This window comes from Euprymna scolopes, chromosome 46, assembly GCF_053919585.1.
Source record: "Euprymna scolopes isolate OS-2025 chromosome 46, ASM5391958v1, whole genome shotgun sequence".
NCBI lineage: Eukaryota > Metazoa > Mollusca > Cephalopoda > Sepiida > Sepiolidae > Euprymna > Euprymna scolopes.
This window is the reverse complement of record NC_136527.1, coordinates 31384274-31401606: the sequence shown is the minus strand read 5'-3', so window position 1 is coordinate 31401606 and position 17333 is coordinate 31384274. Positions and strand designations below refer to the sequence as shown.

The window sequence follows — 17333 nt, the reverse complement described above, 5'->3', positions numbered from 1 at the left end:
GCATGCCTCTTTATGTAGCTGCATGTTGGTCTAAGCCAGCTAGCAATGGGGTAATGTCCAATCAACTTCCCGCATAGGGAAAAAAGTTCCCGTCTGTTGAGCTCTTGCTTCAGTTGCAGAATCTCGTTTCCCCTGCAAAACTCTAGACTGCCCAACGAACCTCGTTTCAGCCTTAGCCCCAAAGCAGCCCCACCGTCTAATTTTTCAGGCGCTTTGACGACCAACCCAAACCTCTTCAAATAAGCCACCACCTCCTTGGAGTTTTATTTTCCCTCTTCAATTTTATTTTCTGCGAACTTGCTCTTCCGTTCGTCATCTTGAATGTGAAGAATAAAGCAGTCTCAGAAAAGGCAGACCTCCGTAATGGGGGGGGGTCACTTCTTACACACAAAAAAGGATTATAATTTCAGTCTATGTACTGCCAAAGCGTGTACTCTCCTGTCCAATCTGGAATCGCTCAGCACCGAGAAATGAAGCTCATTGTGTAGTTTCCAGCTTCACGCGCACACGAGATTATGCAAGAATGCACGTAATAAAATGCTGGCCGCCATCTTTGTTTTTCCTTTTCTCGGCCTGAACTCACTCGCTGAGCACCCACGGTAAGACTTGTTTTTTCTTAGCTTCTAACCACAAAATGTTAACTTGAGCTTGTAAAGTCAATAACATTTGAAAAATCATTTCCTTTATAAAAGCAGATAAAATTAATCAAAAGCAGATTATAAAACAAAAATGTAAGTATTACTACATGAATTTAGTATCGATTTTTGCTCATTTGCAGAATACATTAAAAATGTAAGGGAGATAACTACAGTTACTAAACAAATAATCCTAATGAAAATGTTGAATCGTTGAAAACTTTTCAATGTCGATTGTTTTTTGTTTTCAATATTGACTTAACCATATAAAACAACTTTTTTTATCGTTTACCAAAACAAAATTAATAATTTTCTAAATTTTATATGTTTTGAACTGTTTCACAAGTTTAACGTAAAAAAAATTATCTTTTGATTTTTCATTTTTTTCAGCGGTATATTATATAGTTTTTCAGGTGTGCTACAAATTAATATATACTTCAAAAGTGTCGCAGAAAATTATTCTCTATGATATGAAGAAATTACTTTTCCAAATAGTGCGAATCAGTTGTTTTTTTCGAAAATTGTCTGACACCAAGAGAAAGTAGGCAGATCAGAGTTGGGCTGGGGACAACCCTTGCAAAACTTTTCAAGATCGTGATCCCCCGCTGTGATCAGGAATCAAGAAACACGAGGCTAGGAGACCAACCTGTACGTCTGTATTCTTATTATCAGAAATAAATAACGTCTACTGAAAGTTTCCGTCATCTAAGCACACCCTGCCCCAATGGAAGCAATCCTTTAAATAGTTGGTAACAGTCATTCATATGCAAACACTTCCATCAGAAGCAGCAGCAGTAAATATAAGCAAGAGTCAAACGTCACCGGTTTTTGGCCCGATCATCAACCTCCTCAAGTCAGGTGAGTTTAACTTTTTTCTCTCACATTTTCTATATAAATTTAATATAAAATAAGCCCCCACTTTCTGGCCACATGGTGATAATTTTTTTATTTGTTTTGTTGGTCTGCCTGAAAGCTGTTTCAGTTAATTGTTATATACTTTTCACGTTAACAATCATCTTTAATATTACAACTTCTTTAGGTTTTCGGGTATGCTGAAAACGAATATCACATTTAAATTTGCTGCAGACGAGTAAGTGTCTGGATATTAAAAATGTAATTGTTTGTTATCAGTGGTGGCCAATTTAGTATGCACTTGCACATGCAAAATTGGCCACCACCGATAACATAAGGAATTACATTGCTTGATATTTGGAAAACTACTTGTTTGTTGCATATGTGCACATTTGCACATACAAAAATGGTCACTACTGACAACATAAGGAATTACATGTATCTGTATACAGATTATACTTTATTTTTGTTCTTAAATATCCTTGTGTCTTTATTGAAAGAGGAAATTCAGAAAAGAAAACGAAAAATATTTGTTGCTAAAAAACTGAGGAAAAAAATGACCCCTTCCCTAGGTGGCCATAAAGTGGGTGCTCGTTGTACCATTTTTTGAAGTAAATATTCGTGTTCAGCACTCTCACAAAAACTTATAAAAGTCATCATTGTAAAGCATTTTTTTTTGGGGGGGGGGGGAGATTCTAGACATTAACCAAAGCAACAAACCTTACAAATTAATGAATTTTAAAAATAATCATGATTATAAAACAAATTACAATATTACGGTTCTGAATTTCTTAGATGAGGAATGATTCTTTGTATTATTTTGATTATTAAGACTACTGTTCTCATCTTCATTTATTTATCATAAAAACATTGTAAAAGTAACACTTGCCGAATATTTACTTACTGGACTGTTTTAGTACACTTTAACTTTAATTCTGTTTTGAAAAGTAAAGATGACATAAAATTAGACTATTTCGTATTTTGGGGGACATTAACTGTGATAGTCCTAGAGTGATATGATCACTGTTAAAATGGATCAATATTCTCTGAGATATGTTATTGATATTCTTAGCTAGTATGGATTGAGCCACATATTTGCAATGTTTATTGTAAGCCTCTTTCTTTCTTTGTCAAATAGTTGACCTTTCTACCACTGACGATATAATACTGAAAACCTGACCCCATCATTCCATGCGTTATGAGTTGTCATGTTTTGCCTTGTGTGTGTGCACGTTCAACACACGACATCCTTCTCCTTTCTATTTTAAAAGAAATATTCACTAATATTTTTTCGTTCCCCTTCCTTCTCAACGTTCTCTTGCATCCCATCAGTTTACACTTCTGTTTTCATAATTCAACAAAACAATTATTACAATACAAAACAAATAAAATAATGAAACTGTCCAACAATCAATAATATATATATTCGTTTTTAAATCAACAAAACACAATTATAACACAAAATAACCAACAACAAACATTGTACACATTAAAAATCGATGTCAAATGTATTCCATAAGTCACTTAGCCTTTCAGTATATGTAATTTTTTTTATTTTTGTCTTTATTCTTTTTTATTTACTTCAACATAACCATATTCATAAATTTCTTTTTTATTTACTTCAACATAACCATATTCATAAATTTCTTTTTTTTATTTACTTCAACATAACCATATTCATAAATTTCTTTTTTATTTACTTCAACATAACCATATTCCTAAATTTCTTTTTTTGTTTACTGCAACATAACCATATTCATAAATTTCTTTTTTATTTACTTCAACATAACCATATTCATTAATTTCTTTTTATTTACTTCAACATAACCATATTCATAAATTTCTTTTTTTTATTTACTTCAACATGACCATATTCATAAATTTCTTTTTTTATTTACTTCAACATAACCATATTCATAAATTTCTTTTTTTTTACTTGAACATAACCATATTCATAAATTTCTATTGTATTTACTTCAACATAACCATATTCATAAATTTCTTTTTTATTTACTTCAACATAACCATATTCATAAATTTCTTTTTTTTATTTACTTCAACATAACCATATTCATAAATTTCTTTTTTTATTTACTTCAACATAACCATAATCATAAATTTCTTTTTATTTAATTCAACATAACCATATTGATAAATTTCTTGTTTTTTATTTACTTCAACATAACCATATTCATAAATTTCTTTTTTATTTACTTCAACATAACCATATTCATAAATTTCTTTTTTATTTACTTCAACATAACCATATTCATAAATTTTTTTTTATTTACTTCAACATAACCATATTCATAAATTTCTTTTTTTTTTACTTCAACATAACCATATTCATAAATTTCTTTTTTATTTACTTCAACATAACCATATTCATAAATTTCTTTTTTATTTACTTCAACATAACCATATTCATAAATTTCTTTTTTTTTTATTTACTTCAACATAACCATATTCATAAATTTCTTTTTATTTACTTCAACATAACCATAATCATAAATTTCTTTTTTTTTATTTACTTCAACATGACCATATTCATAAATTTCTTTTTTTATTTACTTCAACATAACCATATTCATAAATTTCTATTGTATTTACTTCAACATAACCATATTCATAAATTTCTTTTTTTTTACTTCAACATAACCATATTCATAAATCTCTTTTTTATTTACTTCAACATAACCATATTCATAAATTTCTTTTTTATTTACTTCAACATAACTATAATCATAAATTTCTTTTTTTTTACTTCAACATAACCATATTCATAAATTTCTTTTTTTATTTACTTCAACATAACCATATTCATAAATTTGTTTTTTTATTTACTTCAACATTACCATATTCATAAATTTCTTTTTTTATTTACTTCAACATAACCATATTCATAAATTTATTTTGTATTTACTTCAACATAACCATATTCATAAATTTCTTTTTTATTTACTTCAACATAACTATATTCATAAATTTCTTTTTATTTTCTTCAACATAACCATATTCATAAATTTCTTTTTTTTTTAATTCAACATAACCATATTCATAAATTTCTTTTTTATTTACTTCAACATAACTATATTCATAAATTTCTTTTTTATTTACTTCAACATAACCATATTCATAAATTTCTTTTTTTTTTACTTCAACATAACCATATTTATAAATTTCTTTTTTATTTACTTCAACATAACCATATTCATAAATTTCTTTTTTATTTACTTCAACATAACCATATTCATAAATTTCTTTTTTATTTACTTCAACATAACCATATTCATAAATTTCTTTTTTTTTTAATTCAACATAACCATATTCATAAATTTCTTTTTTATTTACTTCAACATAACCATATTCACAAATTTCTTTTTTATTTACTTCAACATAACCATATTCATAAATTTCTTTTTTATTTACTTCAACATAACCATATTCATAAATTTCTTTTTTATTTACTCCAACATAAACATATTCATCAATTTCTTTTTATTTTCTTCAACATAACCATATTCATAAATTTCTGTTTTATTTACTTCAACATAACCATATTCATAAATTTATTTTTTTATTTACTTCAACATAACCATATTCATGAATTTCTTTTTTTATTTACTTCAACATAACCATATTCATAAATTTCTTTTTTATTTACTTCAACATAACCATATTCATAAATTTCTTTTTTATTTACTTCAACATAACTATATTCATAAATTTCTTTTTTATTTACTTCAACATAACCATATTCATAAATTTCTTTTTTTTTTAATTCAACATAACCATATTCATAAATTTCTTTTTTATTTACTTCAACATAACCATATTCATTAATTTTCTTTTTATTTACTTCAACATAACCATATTCATAAATTTCTTTTTTATTTACTTCAACATAACCATATTCATAAATTTCTGTTTTATTTACTTCAACATAACCATATTCATAAATTTATTTTTTTATTTACTTCAACATAACCATATTCATAAATTTCTTTTTTTTATTTACATCAACATAACCATATTCATAAATTTCTTTTTTTTATTTACTTCAACATAACCATATTCATAAATTTATTTTGTATTTACTTCAACATAACCATATTCATAAATTTCTTTTTTATTTACTTCAACATAACCATATTCATAAATTTCTTTTTTTTATTTACTTCAACATAACCATATTCATAAATTTCTTTTTTATTTACTTCAACATAACCATATTCATAAATTTCTTTTTTTATTTACTTCAACATAAACAAATTCATAAATGTCTTTTTTATTTACTTCAACATAACCATATTCATAAATTTCTGTTTTTTATTTACTTCAACATAACCATATTCATAAATTTCTGCTTGAGAAAGAATTATCTCTTTTTTCTTCAAGCTGCAGGCTGTACGAATATTAATCATATAAACAATTTTTTGAATCATTTCTATCTTGTGATTTACATCATTACAATTTTATTATTAATATTTTTTCTTTCTAAGGATAATTTGTTTTCTTTTCTTTAACCTTTTCGTCGGTTCTGTCAATTTTTGAACCAAAAGTATTGAATTCTGTTACTTATCATTAAAAATACTTTAAGATATGAAAATTAAATTAAATTTTCCCATTTTATCTCTAGAAAACTGTCTTTCCTTAACTTGTAGAATGTCTCTAAGCCCTATATGTCATCATTCATTATGAATGGTATGTCTGGAAACATTCTTTTCAACATAGTCTGACTCCACATTCACAACACCAAGTTGTAATCCTTAACATAACAACATGTTGTTTTACGATATGCTTCATATATGTGTATGTAACTAACACCCCACTGAAAATGGGACGGTCTGGTGATATATTAATGAGTTAGGTAGCTGACCTTGTCACTGGGGAAGTAGTTGGTAGTGGAGGCCAGGTTGGCCACAATGGGCAGTGAAATTTCTTCCGCAATGACAACATCAGCTTAGTCATTTATCAATAATGTCACTTGACCCTACCATTTTTCAGTGGGGGTGATAGTTACAGATCCATGAATGAAGTACTTGCTAAAACAACATTTATGTCGTTAGACTGATCTAAGGGTTAATGTCTTAATATGAGAAACATTTATATTGTTACACCACTAAGATGATAAGCGACAACTGGCCTAAGGGTTAATCTCTTAATACAGGGAACACCTAATGCATGTTGAAAATAATCTGATGGTAAATTAACATCAGTAGATCACACTCGATTACTCCCATGCGTGTTTACTGTTTGAGTTAATAAAAAATTAATTTCTTTTGTCTTTTTCATACTCAATCTTAACACTTCACATACTCTGTTCAATCGGTTATAATCATCTTTCAAAGTTAATAAAAAATTCATTTCTTTTGTCTTTTTCATACTCAATCTTAACACTTCACATACTCTGTTCAATCGGTTATAATCATCTTTCAAAGTTAATAAAAAATTAATTTCTTTTGTCTTTTTCATACTCAATCTTAACACTTCACATACTCTGTTCAAGCGGTTATAATCATCTTTCAAAGTAATAAAAAATTCATTTCTTTTGTCTTTTTCATACTCAATCTTAACACTTCACATACTCTGTTCAAGCGGTTATAATCATCTTTCAAAGTCTCATACATGAAATGAAACCCAAGAAAGGAATTTTTTTTACTCTTGCATGATTTTACCTGGATTCTCGGGAATTCCCGTCAAGCATCGATTTTTTGCAACCTTGTCACCATCTTTAATTTTTCCAGCCATTTAATTAGGTCACCCTCCCCAGTGAAGGATCTCAACATCTGAGTTGAGAGTCTCCAGTCAGCCATGTTAACCTGCTTGACTTGCCGAAATAGCTTCTAGGGTTATAAGCAGGATTCGGTTCTGGGGTTCGGGAAGGAGTGAATCACTCTCTCGACAACAGCACGTTTCTGCTCTCTTCTTTTCCGATCGACCACACCTAGCCTCTCGCCACCAATGTCACACTGCACAATCTGAACGTCAGCAATACGAAATTCTTTTCAAGAGAAAATGTTCATGACTCTTTTCTCTCTGCCCAACCCTAGGGAATTTTTCCCTGCTTTTATATCCTCTTATCTAGAAAAACAAAGGAAGAGACAGGGAAAAAAATAGCTTCTACCATCATGCTCTGCCTTCCCAAGATTCCCTTTGTGTATAAAAATGCGCTGGCCATCCTTTCCTTCTTCTTTCCCAAAGAGCAATGCAGATATGCCCAGTACGTTTCTTTTTTTCTTCTTCTTTTCTTACCATATACCCCACAATAACATGTAGTAAAGATACATATAACATGTAGTATGAAATACATATAGCATGTAGTAAAACACATAACATGCAGTAATAAAGACATATAACATGTAGCAACAAATACATATAACATGTAGCAATAAATACATATAACATGTAGCAATAAATACATATAACATGTAGCAATAAATAGTAAAATTCAGTTGTAAATTACACACTTCTGATCGTTAAATTTCAATCCTCAGTGAAAATAGAATTAATTTTTTTTAATCATGTTCACCCCTTACAAAGGATATCGCCACTTGGGCATAAGGGGCTACTATTTGGGGCCATGTCTAAGAACGATTAACAAGATATTTGTTTATGTTACATTGTAACTTTGCATATCAGTACAGCCATAGAAGCAAGCAGCAGGAATGGAATTCCAAAGAATACCTGTTCGAGGGAAGAAACTATTAGAATAGAAAGCTTTCTGGCATTTAGAGACATCAACAGTGAAGGGGTGAGATCTTATTGCTAAACGGGTTTGTCGGGGATATGTACGTCGAGGGGGTACAAGTGAAACGAGTTCATCAGATCACATTCCATTAAAATATTTGTAAAACAGGCAAAACAGTGATGCAACATTGTGGCGATGAGACAGGGGCTGGAGCTTAGTTGAGAATGGTGGCCTAGTAAAAGTGCAGGATACTTTCAGGGAGTTGTTTGTTGGCTCTAAGATGGAGTTTGAGGTGAATCGTCAGGCAAGAAGTTCTGCTTTCTCTATTGCCATACATGCAACCTTCTGGTTGTTGCTCAGTGGGGGAATTATCGATTGCCCTTTATTCACTACACTATTATAGATTTTTCAGAAATCACGACATCCTATCTTTTGCTACAAATTTTTGTCTATTTGTGTTTGACTTACGATGTGCAAACCATCGGAATGCATGCTGTCTTTGTGCAATGGCAGCTGCACAATTTGCAGTGACCCATTGGAGTGAGTGAGGATTGCTATAAAACTTCCATGTGGGAACATGTGCTTCAATGCCCGTTTTGCACCATTCAGTAGTTTCGAATGTGTTCTCTAGCTTCCCAGTCCAGTTGTGATACCTTGTTGTTTTGAGCAATGGTTCTTCACTTTGAGGTTAGGATTTAAATGTGATGTCAACTGATACCACTAGGTGGGCTGTGTTTTCTAGTGGACTGTGGGCATTAGTCACACAATCTTCAGGTACTGTGGTGAGGAATAGGTCTAGAAGTGAAGCCTGCCGAGGTTCACGATCTGGTAGGCGAGTTGGGAACATTACTATCTGTGTGAGAGAATGGTCTCCAGAAAAGCTATAAGTAGAGTGTCCAGCTGCATCTGTGTAACCTGAGAAACGAGGCCAATTTTTATGGTTGACATTACAGTCACCAAATACATATACTTGGGTGTGACTATCTAAGGAGAGTGCTGCATCTATACTATCAGAGATATGATCGGTAAGGGTACAAACCTGACTTGAGAGAGAACGGTAGAGAATATATAACGCAGTGATAAAATGTTAGTTGAAAGCACATAAATTCAATCATCCAATTCAAAATTTTTCTCTCTAGTTTAGGAAAGGATGCTACGGATATAGACTCCAAGTCCATACATATATCTATCCGAGTTCGTACAGCAAAGTGGAAGGTATCCTGTCATGTTAAAGTAGTTAGAAGGGATTGAAGAGTGTAAGTTTGTTTCTCTTAATGCAAAGATATCTGGGGAGTTTACTAAAAGGTAAGTCTCTACATCATCTAGATTACCTCTAAGCCCATGGATATTTGTGAAAGCGAGCCTCAAGGGTGGAGGCGAATTGGTTTTGTTTGGGTGGTTGTCTAGTGTTATTGTGATATTTGTTTTGTTTGTTATTTCATTACGTTTTTGTTCACTGTAAGGTTAGGGGAAGACCGTTGAGCAAAGTGGGCCGCTTTTGACGCCAAGTATACACACAGTTGTCAATTCAGGTCAGAATGGAACTTTAGAAATAAGATTAAGTCCCCCTCTCACTATATGCCCTATTTTAAAAAAGGGGCCAAATGGATAACATAACTTTAGTATACATATATATATATATATATATATATATATATATATATATACATGCATATACATATATAGATATATATACACACATATGTTATGGCTGGGGCAGAGAATAAGAATCCATCTTCAAATTTCAACTCTTAGAAAACAATTCTAATTTAGATTTTATGTACTGCATTTCATCAGAAGTAAAATTTAAAAAAACTGTTAGAATCGTGACATCGTTCAATGAAATTAAACTAGTGTGTCGTTTTTATAATTACTACGATGTGCGCAGGGGTTGGCAACAGGGAGAGTGGACAGACTTGTGTCTTTTTAATGTTCAAAAACATTATTGAAATAAGTTCTTGGACCAGAAAACTAATGTACATTTACAGCACAATAAAATAATGAAAATTTACAAGTGAAATAAAAATTAACATTTGCATCCAATAAAAATAGATAAAAAAATAAAAAATTTACAAGTGAAATAATTCAAATTAACATTTGCATCCAATAAAAATGAATAAAAAAAATGAAAATTTTCAAGTGAAATAATTAAAATTAACATTTGCATCTAATAAAAATAAATAAAAAAATGAAAATTTACAAGTGAAATAATTAAAATTAACATTTGCATCCAATAAAAATAAATCAAAAAATGAAAATTTACAAGTGAAATAATTAAAATTAACATTTGCATCCAATAAAAATAAATAAAAAAATGAAAATTTACAAGTGAAATAATTAAAATTAACATTTGCATCCAAAAAAAATAAATCAAAAAATGAAAATTTACAAGTGAAATAATTAAAATTAACATTTGCATCCAATAAAAATAAATAAAAAAATGAAAATTTACAAGTGAAATAATTAAAATTAACATTTGCATCCAATAAAAATAAATAAAAAAATGAAAATTTACAAGTAAAATAATTAAAATTAACATTAGCATCCAATAAAAATAAATAAAAAATCCCAAAATTGAGAACTTATTTATTTTTTTACTCCCTGTTTACCATGTAAAGCTTTTAATCGGTCATCGCTAACAACACACAGTACTGTACTAAATTCAGTTGTAAGTTGCATACTACTGAACGGAGAATTTTAGATTTTACATGCTGTATACTCCTGAACGTGAGATTTAAAATAGAATTTCAAATTATGTAGGACTTTTGAATGGAACCGTTTGTTTAGTGCGTGAGAGTAGCATGCTCTTGTGTTGTTAGCGATGACTGGAACCATTGCTAAAACAACAAACTCTTCCAAATTATATTTATACTAAAGAAAAACCCTACCGAATCCCAGAAAATCATGCAAAGATGTAGTCTTATCAAGTATCTGGATAGAACCTATATTACTCACTGCTACGTATAGTAAAATGTGTCACATATATATATATATATATATATATATATATATATATATATATATTATAGTAATATATATAGTAATATATATAGTAATATATATTATAGTAATATATATAGTAATATATATAGTAATATATATTATAGTAATATATATAGTAATATATATATATATAGTAATATATATTATAGTAATATATATAGTAATATATATATATATAGTAATATATATAGTAATATATATAGTAATATATATATATATAGTAATATATATAGTAATATATATAGTAATATATATATATATAGTAATATATATAGTAATATATATATATATAGTAATATATATAGTAATATATATATATATATAGTAATATATATATATATATAGTAATATATATATATATATAGTAATATATATATATATATAGTAATATATATATATATATATATATAGTAATATATATATATATATATATATAGTAATATATATATATATATATAGTAATATATATATATATATATATAGTAATATATATATATATATATATAGTAATATATATATATATATATATAGTAATATATATATATATATATATAGTAATATATATATATATATATATAGTAATATATATATATATATATATAGTAATATATATATATATATATATATAGTAATATATATATATATATATATATATATATATATATATATATATATAGTAATGAATACTGATAACATAGAGAAACAAATTAATTCCTAAAATTCATAGAAGGATTGTATGCTGGGGCCCATGCTGGTACGGTTAGAGTACTAGGTAAAAATCAGTTGTAAGTTGAAGTGTTAATCCTCAGTGAGATTTAAAATAGAATTTAAAATCACTTAGGAATTTTTATCTAGTCATCGCTACTAATAAAAAGCGCATACTAATCTCATCTGCTAAATAAAAGGTTAAATTCAGAATCATGTAAAGATTTCTGAGTTCAAGAGAAAAGTTCCAAAGTTCGACAAAATACACCTGAATAAGATCGAAGGTAAAATAGAAACGTTGTGAAAATAACACCCAAGATGGGAGCATTATTCTGAAGAATCCAAATAATATGAATAATTAATCCTCATCTGTAAAATGAAGAAACGTAAAGATTTTAATTAAATTTTTGAAAATAGAAACAAATTAATAGCGTTACCAAACCAGTATTGATTAAAACTATACATATTTTATTTTGAATTTCACAAATAAAAAATTTATATTTATAAAAATTACCAAATAAATTCAATTTAACTAAATGAACTCTATTTTAAAAAATTTATTTTATATTTTCAGAATTTGTTACAGTGAAAACAAATTAATTAATGGAGAAGAACGGCCTCACGTCTTGGGTGATTGGAATAAGTTTATAATGATATGATTTCTTCATATGAATTTACTAAAGTCGAAATTTATGCGCGTATCTCATCATACATAAATCATACATCATTGCATATAATATTTGTGGAATTAGATGCGAGCAAACATGCGAGACAAACCTCATTCTTGTGAAGTATGTGGTTATTCATTTGCATGGAAGTCAAATTTACTGACTCATATGAGAACACATACGGGAGAAAAACCGCATTTTTGTAAAGTATGCGGCTTTTCTTTTGCACGGAAGTCACATTTGGTGAATCATATGAAAACACATACGGGAGAGAAACCACATTCATGTGAAATATGTGGTTCTTCTTTTGCACAGAAGTCAACTTTGTTAAGTCATATCAACACACATATGGGAGAGAAACCATATTCTTGTGAAGTATGTGGTTCTTATTTTGCATTAAAGTCAACTTTGTTGACTCATATGAAAACACATACAGGAGACAAACCCCATTCTTGTGAAGTATGTGGTTCTTCTTTTGCATGTAAGTCAACTTTGTTGACTCATATGAAAACACATACTGGAGAAAGACCACATTCTTGCGACGTATGTGGTTCTTCTTTTGCACACAAGTCAATATTGTTGACTCATATGAGAACACATACGGGAGAGAAACCATATTCTTGTAAGGTATGTGGTTCCTCTTTTGCACAGAAGCCACATTTGTTGTGTCATATGAAAACACATACGGGAGACAAGCCACATTCATGTGAAATATGTGGTTCTTCCTTTGCACAGAAGTCAAATGTGTTTAATCATATGAAAACACATACGGGAGAGAAACCGCATTCTTGTGAAGAATGTGGTTCTTCTTTTGCATGGAAGTCAAATTTAATGACTCATATGAAAACGCATACAGGAGAGAAACCACATTCTTGTGAAATATGTGGTTCTTCTTTTGCATTGAAGTCAACTTTGTTGAGTCATATGAAAACACATACAGGAGAAAAACCTCATTCTTGTGATGTATGTGGCTCTGCTTTTGCATGGAAGTCAAATTTATTGACTCATATGCGAACACATACTGGAGAAAGACCACATTCTTGTGATGTATGTGGTTCTTCTTTTGCACGCAAGTCAAATTTGTTGCGTCATATGAAAACACATGAGAGACAAGCAACATTCATGTGAAATATCTGGTTTTTGTTTTGCACAGAAGTAAAGTTTGTTAAGTCATCTGAAGTCATACGGAAACCTAACATAATGATATGGGACAAAAAGGAGAAAGTGTCAACCCTAGTTAAGTAAGCATAACATATTATGCTGGCTTTAACAGAGCAGAGAGGGAGAAACTAACAAAATACCAAGGACTTATGTATAGCATGAAAAGAAACTGGAATCTTTAGAAGGTATCAATTATACCAGTCTTATGGAAAATAATTTTTAAAACTATCTGGCAAGTATATCTTGTGAACGAAGTGCAAAAGAAATACAAACAATAGCACTTAAAGGGATGGTTAGAATCTTAAAAAGATCTCTCAGTTGGAGTAACTACACTAATGGGAGAATGTTTTGCATCCGGTAGAAAGCCCCATTCCCAGGAAAAACAAAGTGGTAAGAAAATCAAAACAAAGGAGACAAACCACATTCTTGTGAAGTACATGGTTCCTTTGGACAGAAGTCAGATTTATTGTGTCATATGCTAACATATATGGGAAACAATATCTGATGATTTTGCAAAATCCATACCTCAAAATTGTATACATCATGAAGCAAGAGCAAGAAGGACAACCTCTATCACATAGTCAGCCAACTATTTTGCACAAGATCGTCTTACAAATAGGACAGAATCAGAAAACAAATCTGCTACAGAAATCACTAACACGAGTCTTTAAAAATACTCCAGAACTTTCATTACAGAAAATTGGACAAATGAGCCAAACAATAGCATGACAAATATTTTCTGCATTTATTCACTCAGGACCTTTTAAATAAAGAAGGTTTTATAGACTGGCTTACAAGAGGATAGTGCCACTATTATCAGGACAAAATTATGATGACTGCTCACGATCAAAGTTTTATTCCCAATGCTTCTAATAAGATGAAGGATCTCAGCATGACAAGTATAGTTTGTGCAACAGAAAAGTTGTGTAAATATATCCACATCATGTGTAAAATGTTGAATATTGAATGCTGCAACAAGTCCTGGGAACAACAGTTGGACATATCATACACCATCGACTATGACTCTACGATTCATACAGCTACATGTTTAGAAAATGGAGCGTTTTACATTTTGATATCATGTGTGACAATAGCTACAGAAGTCACTAAAATGAATCTTTAAAAATACTCCAGAACTTTCATTACAGAAAATTGGACAAATGAGCCAAACAGTTGCATGACAAATATTTTCTGGATTTATTCACCCAGGAGTTTATAAATAAGGAGGCATTCTAGACTGGCTCAAAACAGGATAGTGCCACTATTATCAGGACAGAATTATAATGACTGCTCACGATCAAAGATTTGTTCCCAATGCTTCTAATAAGATGAATGATCTCAGCATGACAAGTTTAGTTTGTGCAACAGAGAAGTTAGCTTCAGCCATTTGACATTTGCTAGAGTATGGCTACTACACAATGAAATACAATGGATTGTGTAAATATAGTCACATCATCTGTAAAATGTTGAATATTGAATGCTGCAGCAAGTCTTGGGAACAACAGTCGGACATATCATACACCATCGACTATGACTCTACGATTCCTACAGCTACGTGCTTAGAAAACGGAGCTATTAAAGCTGACATAATAAAATGAGACAAGAAGGAGAAAGAATCAACGTTAGAAGTTAATGTCCCCTTTATTCACTTCAGTATTTTTCAGAAATCGCGACTTCCTATGTTTTATGCATGACATAGAAAAAGAAACTAATATTTAGAAAATCTGTATTTCAGTAATTATAGGAGGAACTTAAATCAGACAAAAGAATTTAAAAACCAATATCGCAAATATACCTGGTGAATCATGTGCAAGAGAGATTGACATAGAATGAACATTTTTTGTGTCATATGCAAAAATATACTGAATACAAGAGAACTTTATTAGTACATACAAATATCTATGTATCTCATATAGAGTTTAAGTGTTACCCCAAGTAAGGAGCCCTTTGATTTATGAGAACGTCGACTTATCAAATTAATTCGTCATTTTTAAAACTTCCAATTTCAAAATTCAACAATTTTGTTATCAAAACTTACAACCCCTAAACTTTACACTTTGTTTGCAAAACGTCGAAATCCACAAGACACTGTTGTCGAACTTATTAACTCCACAACTCAACATTTTGTTTTCAAAACTTAACTCCACAACTCGACATTCATATTTTCTTTGAACTCGTCCCCTATTCTGTACGCGTCTTTTAAAATTTACCTGTTTCTTTTGCATAGAAATGCTGTCATGACCGTTCCGCATAAAACCAATTGGGTGTAACTATTTTAGGCTTTCTATTTTTTGTTACACAACTGACCATTTGAAGCATGTACACATGCTAGTTAAGTATGTGAAACAAAAATGTAGTAGGCAAAAAAAAAAAATAAATAAATAAATGTTCTGTCAGCAACAGTACAACTTCAAAATAGTCAATATCGCCCACCTCCAGAAGAGAGGGAATTCCTGTCCATGATAACCATGGTAAAAGAAGACACACTCCAATCGCCAGAAACACCCACGCACACAGTTTGCAGGACACTGCCGACTCGTCTCTAGCCTCCTGCTTTTATAGTGGCCGGGAATTATCCATTTGCATAATCACATGAGAAAGAAACGTGATTTTCCGAGAGTTGCATGGGGTAAATGCTAATAAAAACCCCCGGACGCCATCTTGGAATTCTCTTTTTCCCCCCAACCGGTGACCCAACAGACGTACCCGAGGTAAGCTCTTTTTCCCCTCATTTTAGTTATTGCTACTTCTGCTACACTCCCCCCTGATCTCATGATCACAAATGGGGCAGGGGGCAGTCGCCCCTGTCTGGTACTTCTCCGAAGAACCAGAGGCAGCACCTCCTCCTTGCCATCCTCCTCATCGCCATTATTGCCACCAGTCTGCTCCATAGACGGTGTTTCACAATCAGGGCAGGGGGGCAGTATTCGTTTCTGTCGGGTACTCCTTCGTAGAGGCAAGACGGGTGGTCCTTCCTCCGCTTCTTCAGTATGTACATTATATGGCTCAAAATCCTCTTCGTCGTCCTGCATCATACTCTCTGTATTTTCAGAAGACATCATACTGTCTGAGTCTCCCTCTTCCTCCGATGTAACAACATAATGGCGAGGGCGCAAATCCTTCATGTGACGAGGCACACCGTCCACCAAAATCGACTGAGGGCTGATCACCTTGGTCACTTCACCCTTGCCGAACCTCGTGGTACATCGATTTTGCGGTCTTCTGACCCATACGCGATCTCCAACCTGGTAAAAGCTGTTCTTGGGACCTGGGGACGCAGTTGCGAGATTGGTCTCCTTTACTCGAACTTCGTATTGATAAATCCTGTTGGCAGGCGCAGTGGAGGGAGATGTGTCGTCTCTTGGTGTGATGTTATACCAGTAGACAGCCTCCTGTATGGGACAACACATTCTAGCCGCTATTCGTTTCACTGTACGATGACATTGCTCCGCTATGCCATTCCCGGCTGGAGCGTATGCACAACGGAATCGCAAGTGAACTCCCCATTTACATGCAAATGCTTGGAAAATATTGCTGCAGAAAGCTGTGTCATTGTCTAAAAGGAGTTCATGCGGCACGCCACGCTCGAGGAACACTGCCTCCAACTGATGAATCACG

General features: G+C 31.1%; 1 protein-coding gene across 1 annotated transcript; it reads left to right on the top strand.

The window, feature by feature from the left end:
- The first annotated feature begins 1025 nt into the window (after positions 1-1025).
- LOC145271214 (uncharacterized) lies at positions 1026-15970 on the top strand. Its single transcript, XM_080126777.1, has 2 exons — positions 1026-1493; positions 12461-15970. Exon 2 carries the CDS (start codon positions 12639-12641, stop codon positions 13680-13682), a length of 1044 nt encoding a protein of 347 aa, XP_079982903.1. The 5' UTR covers positions 1026-1493; positions 12461-12638; the 3' UTR covers positions 13683-15970.
- The last annotated feature ends 1363 nt before the right edge of the window (positions 15971-17333 follow it).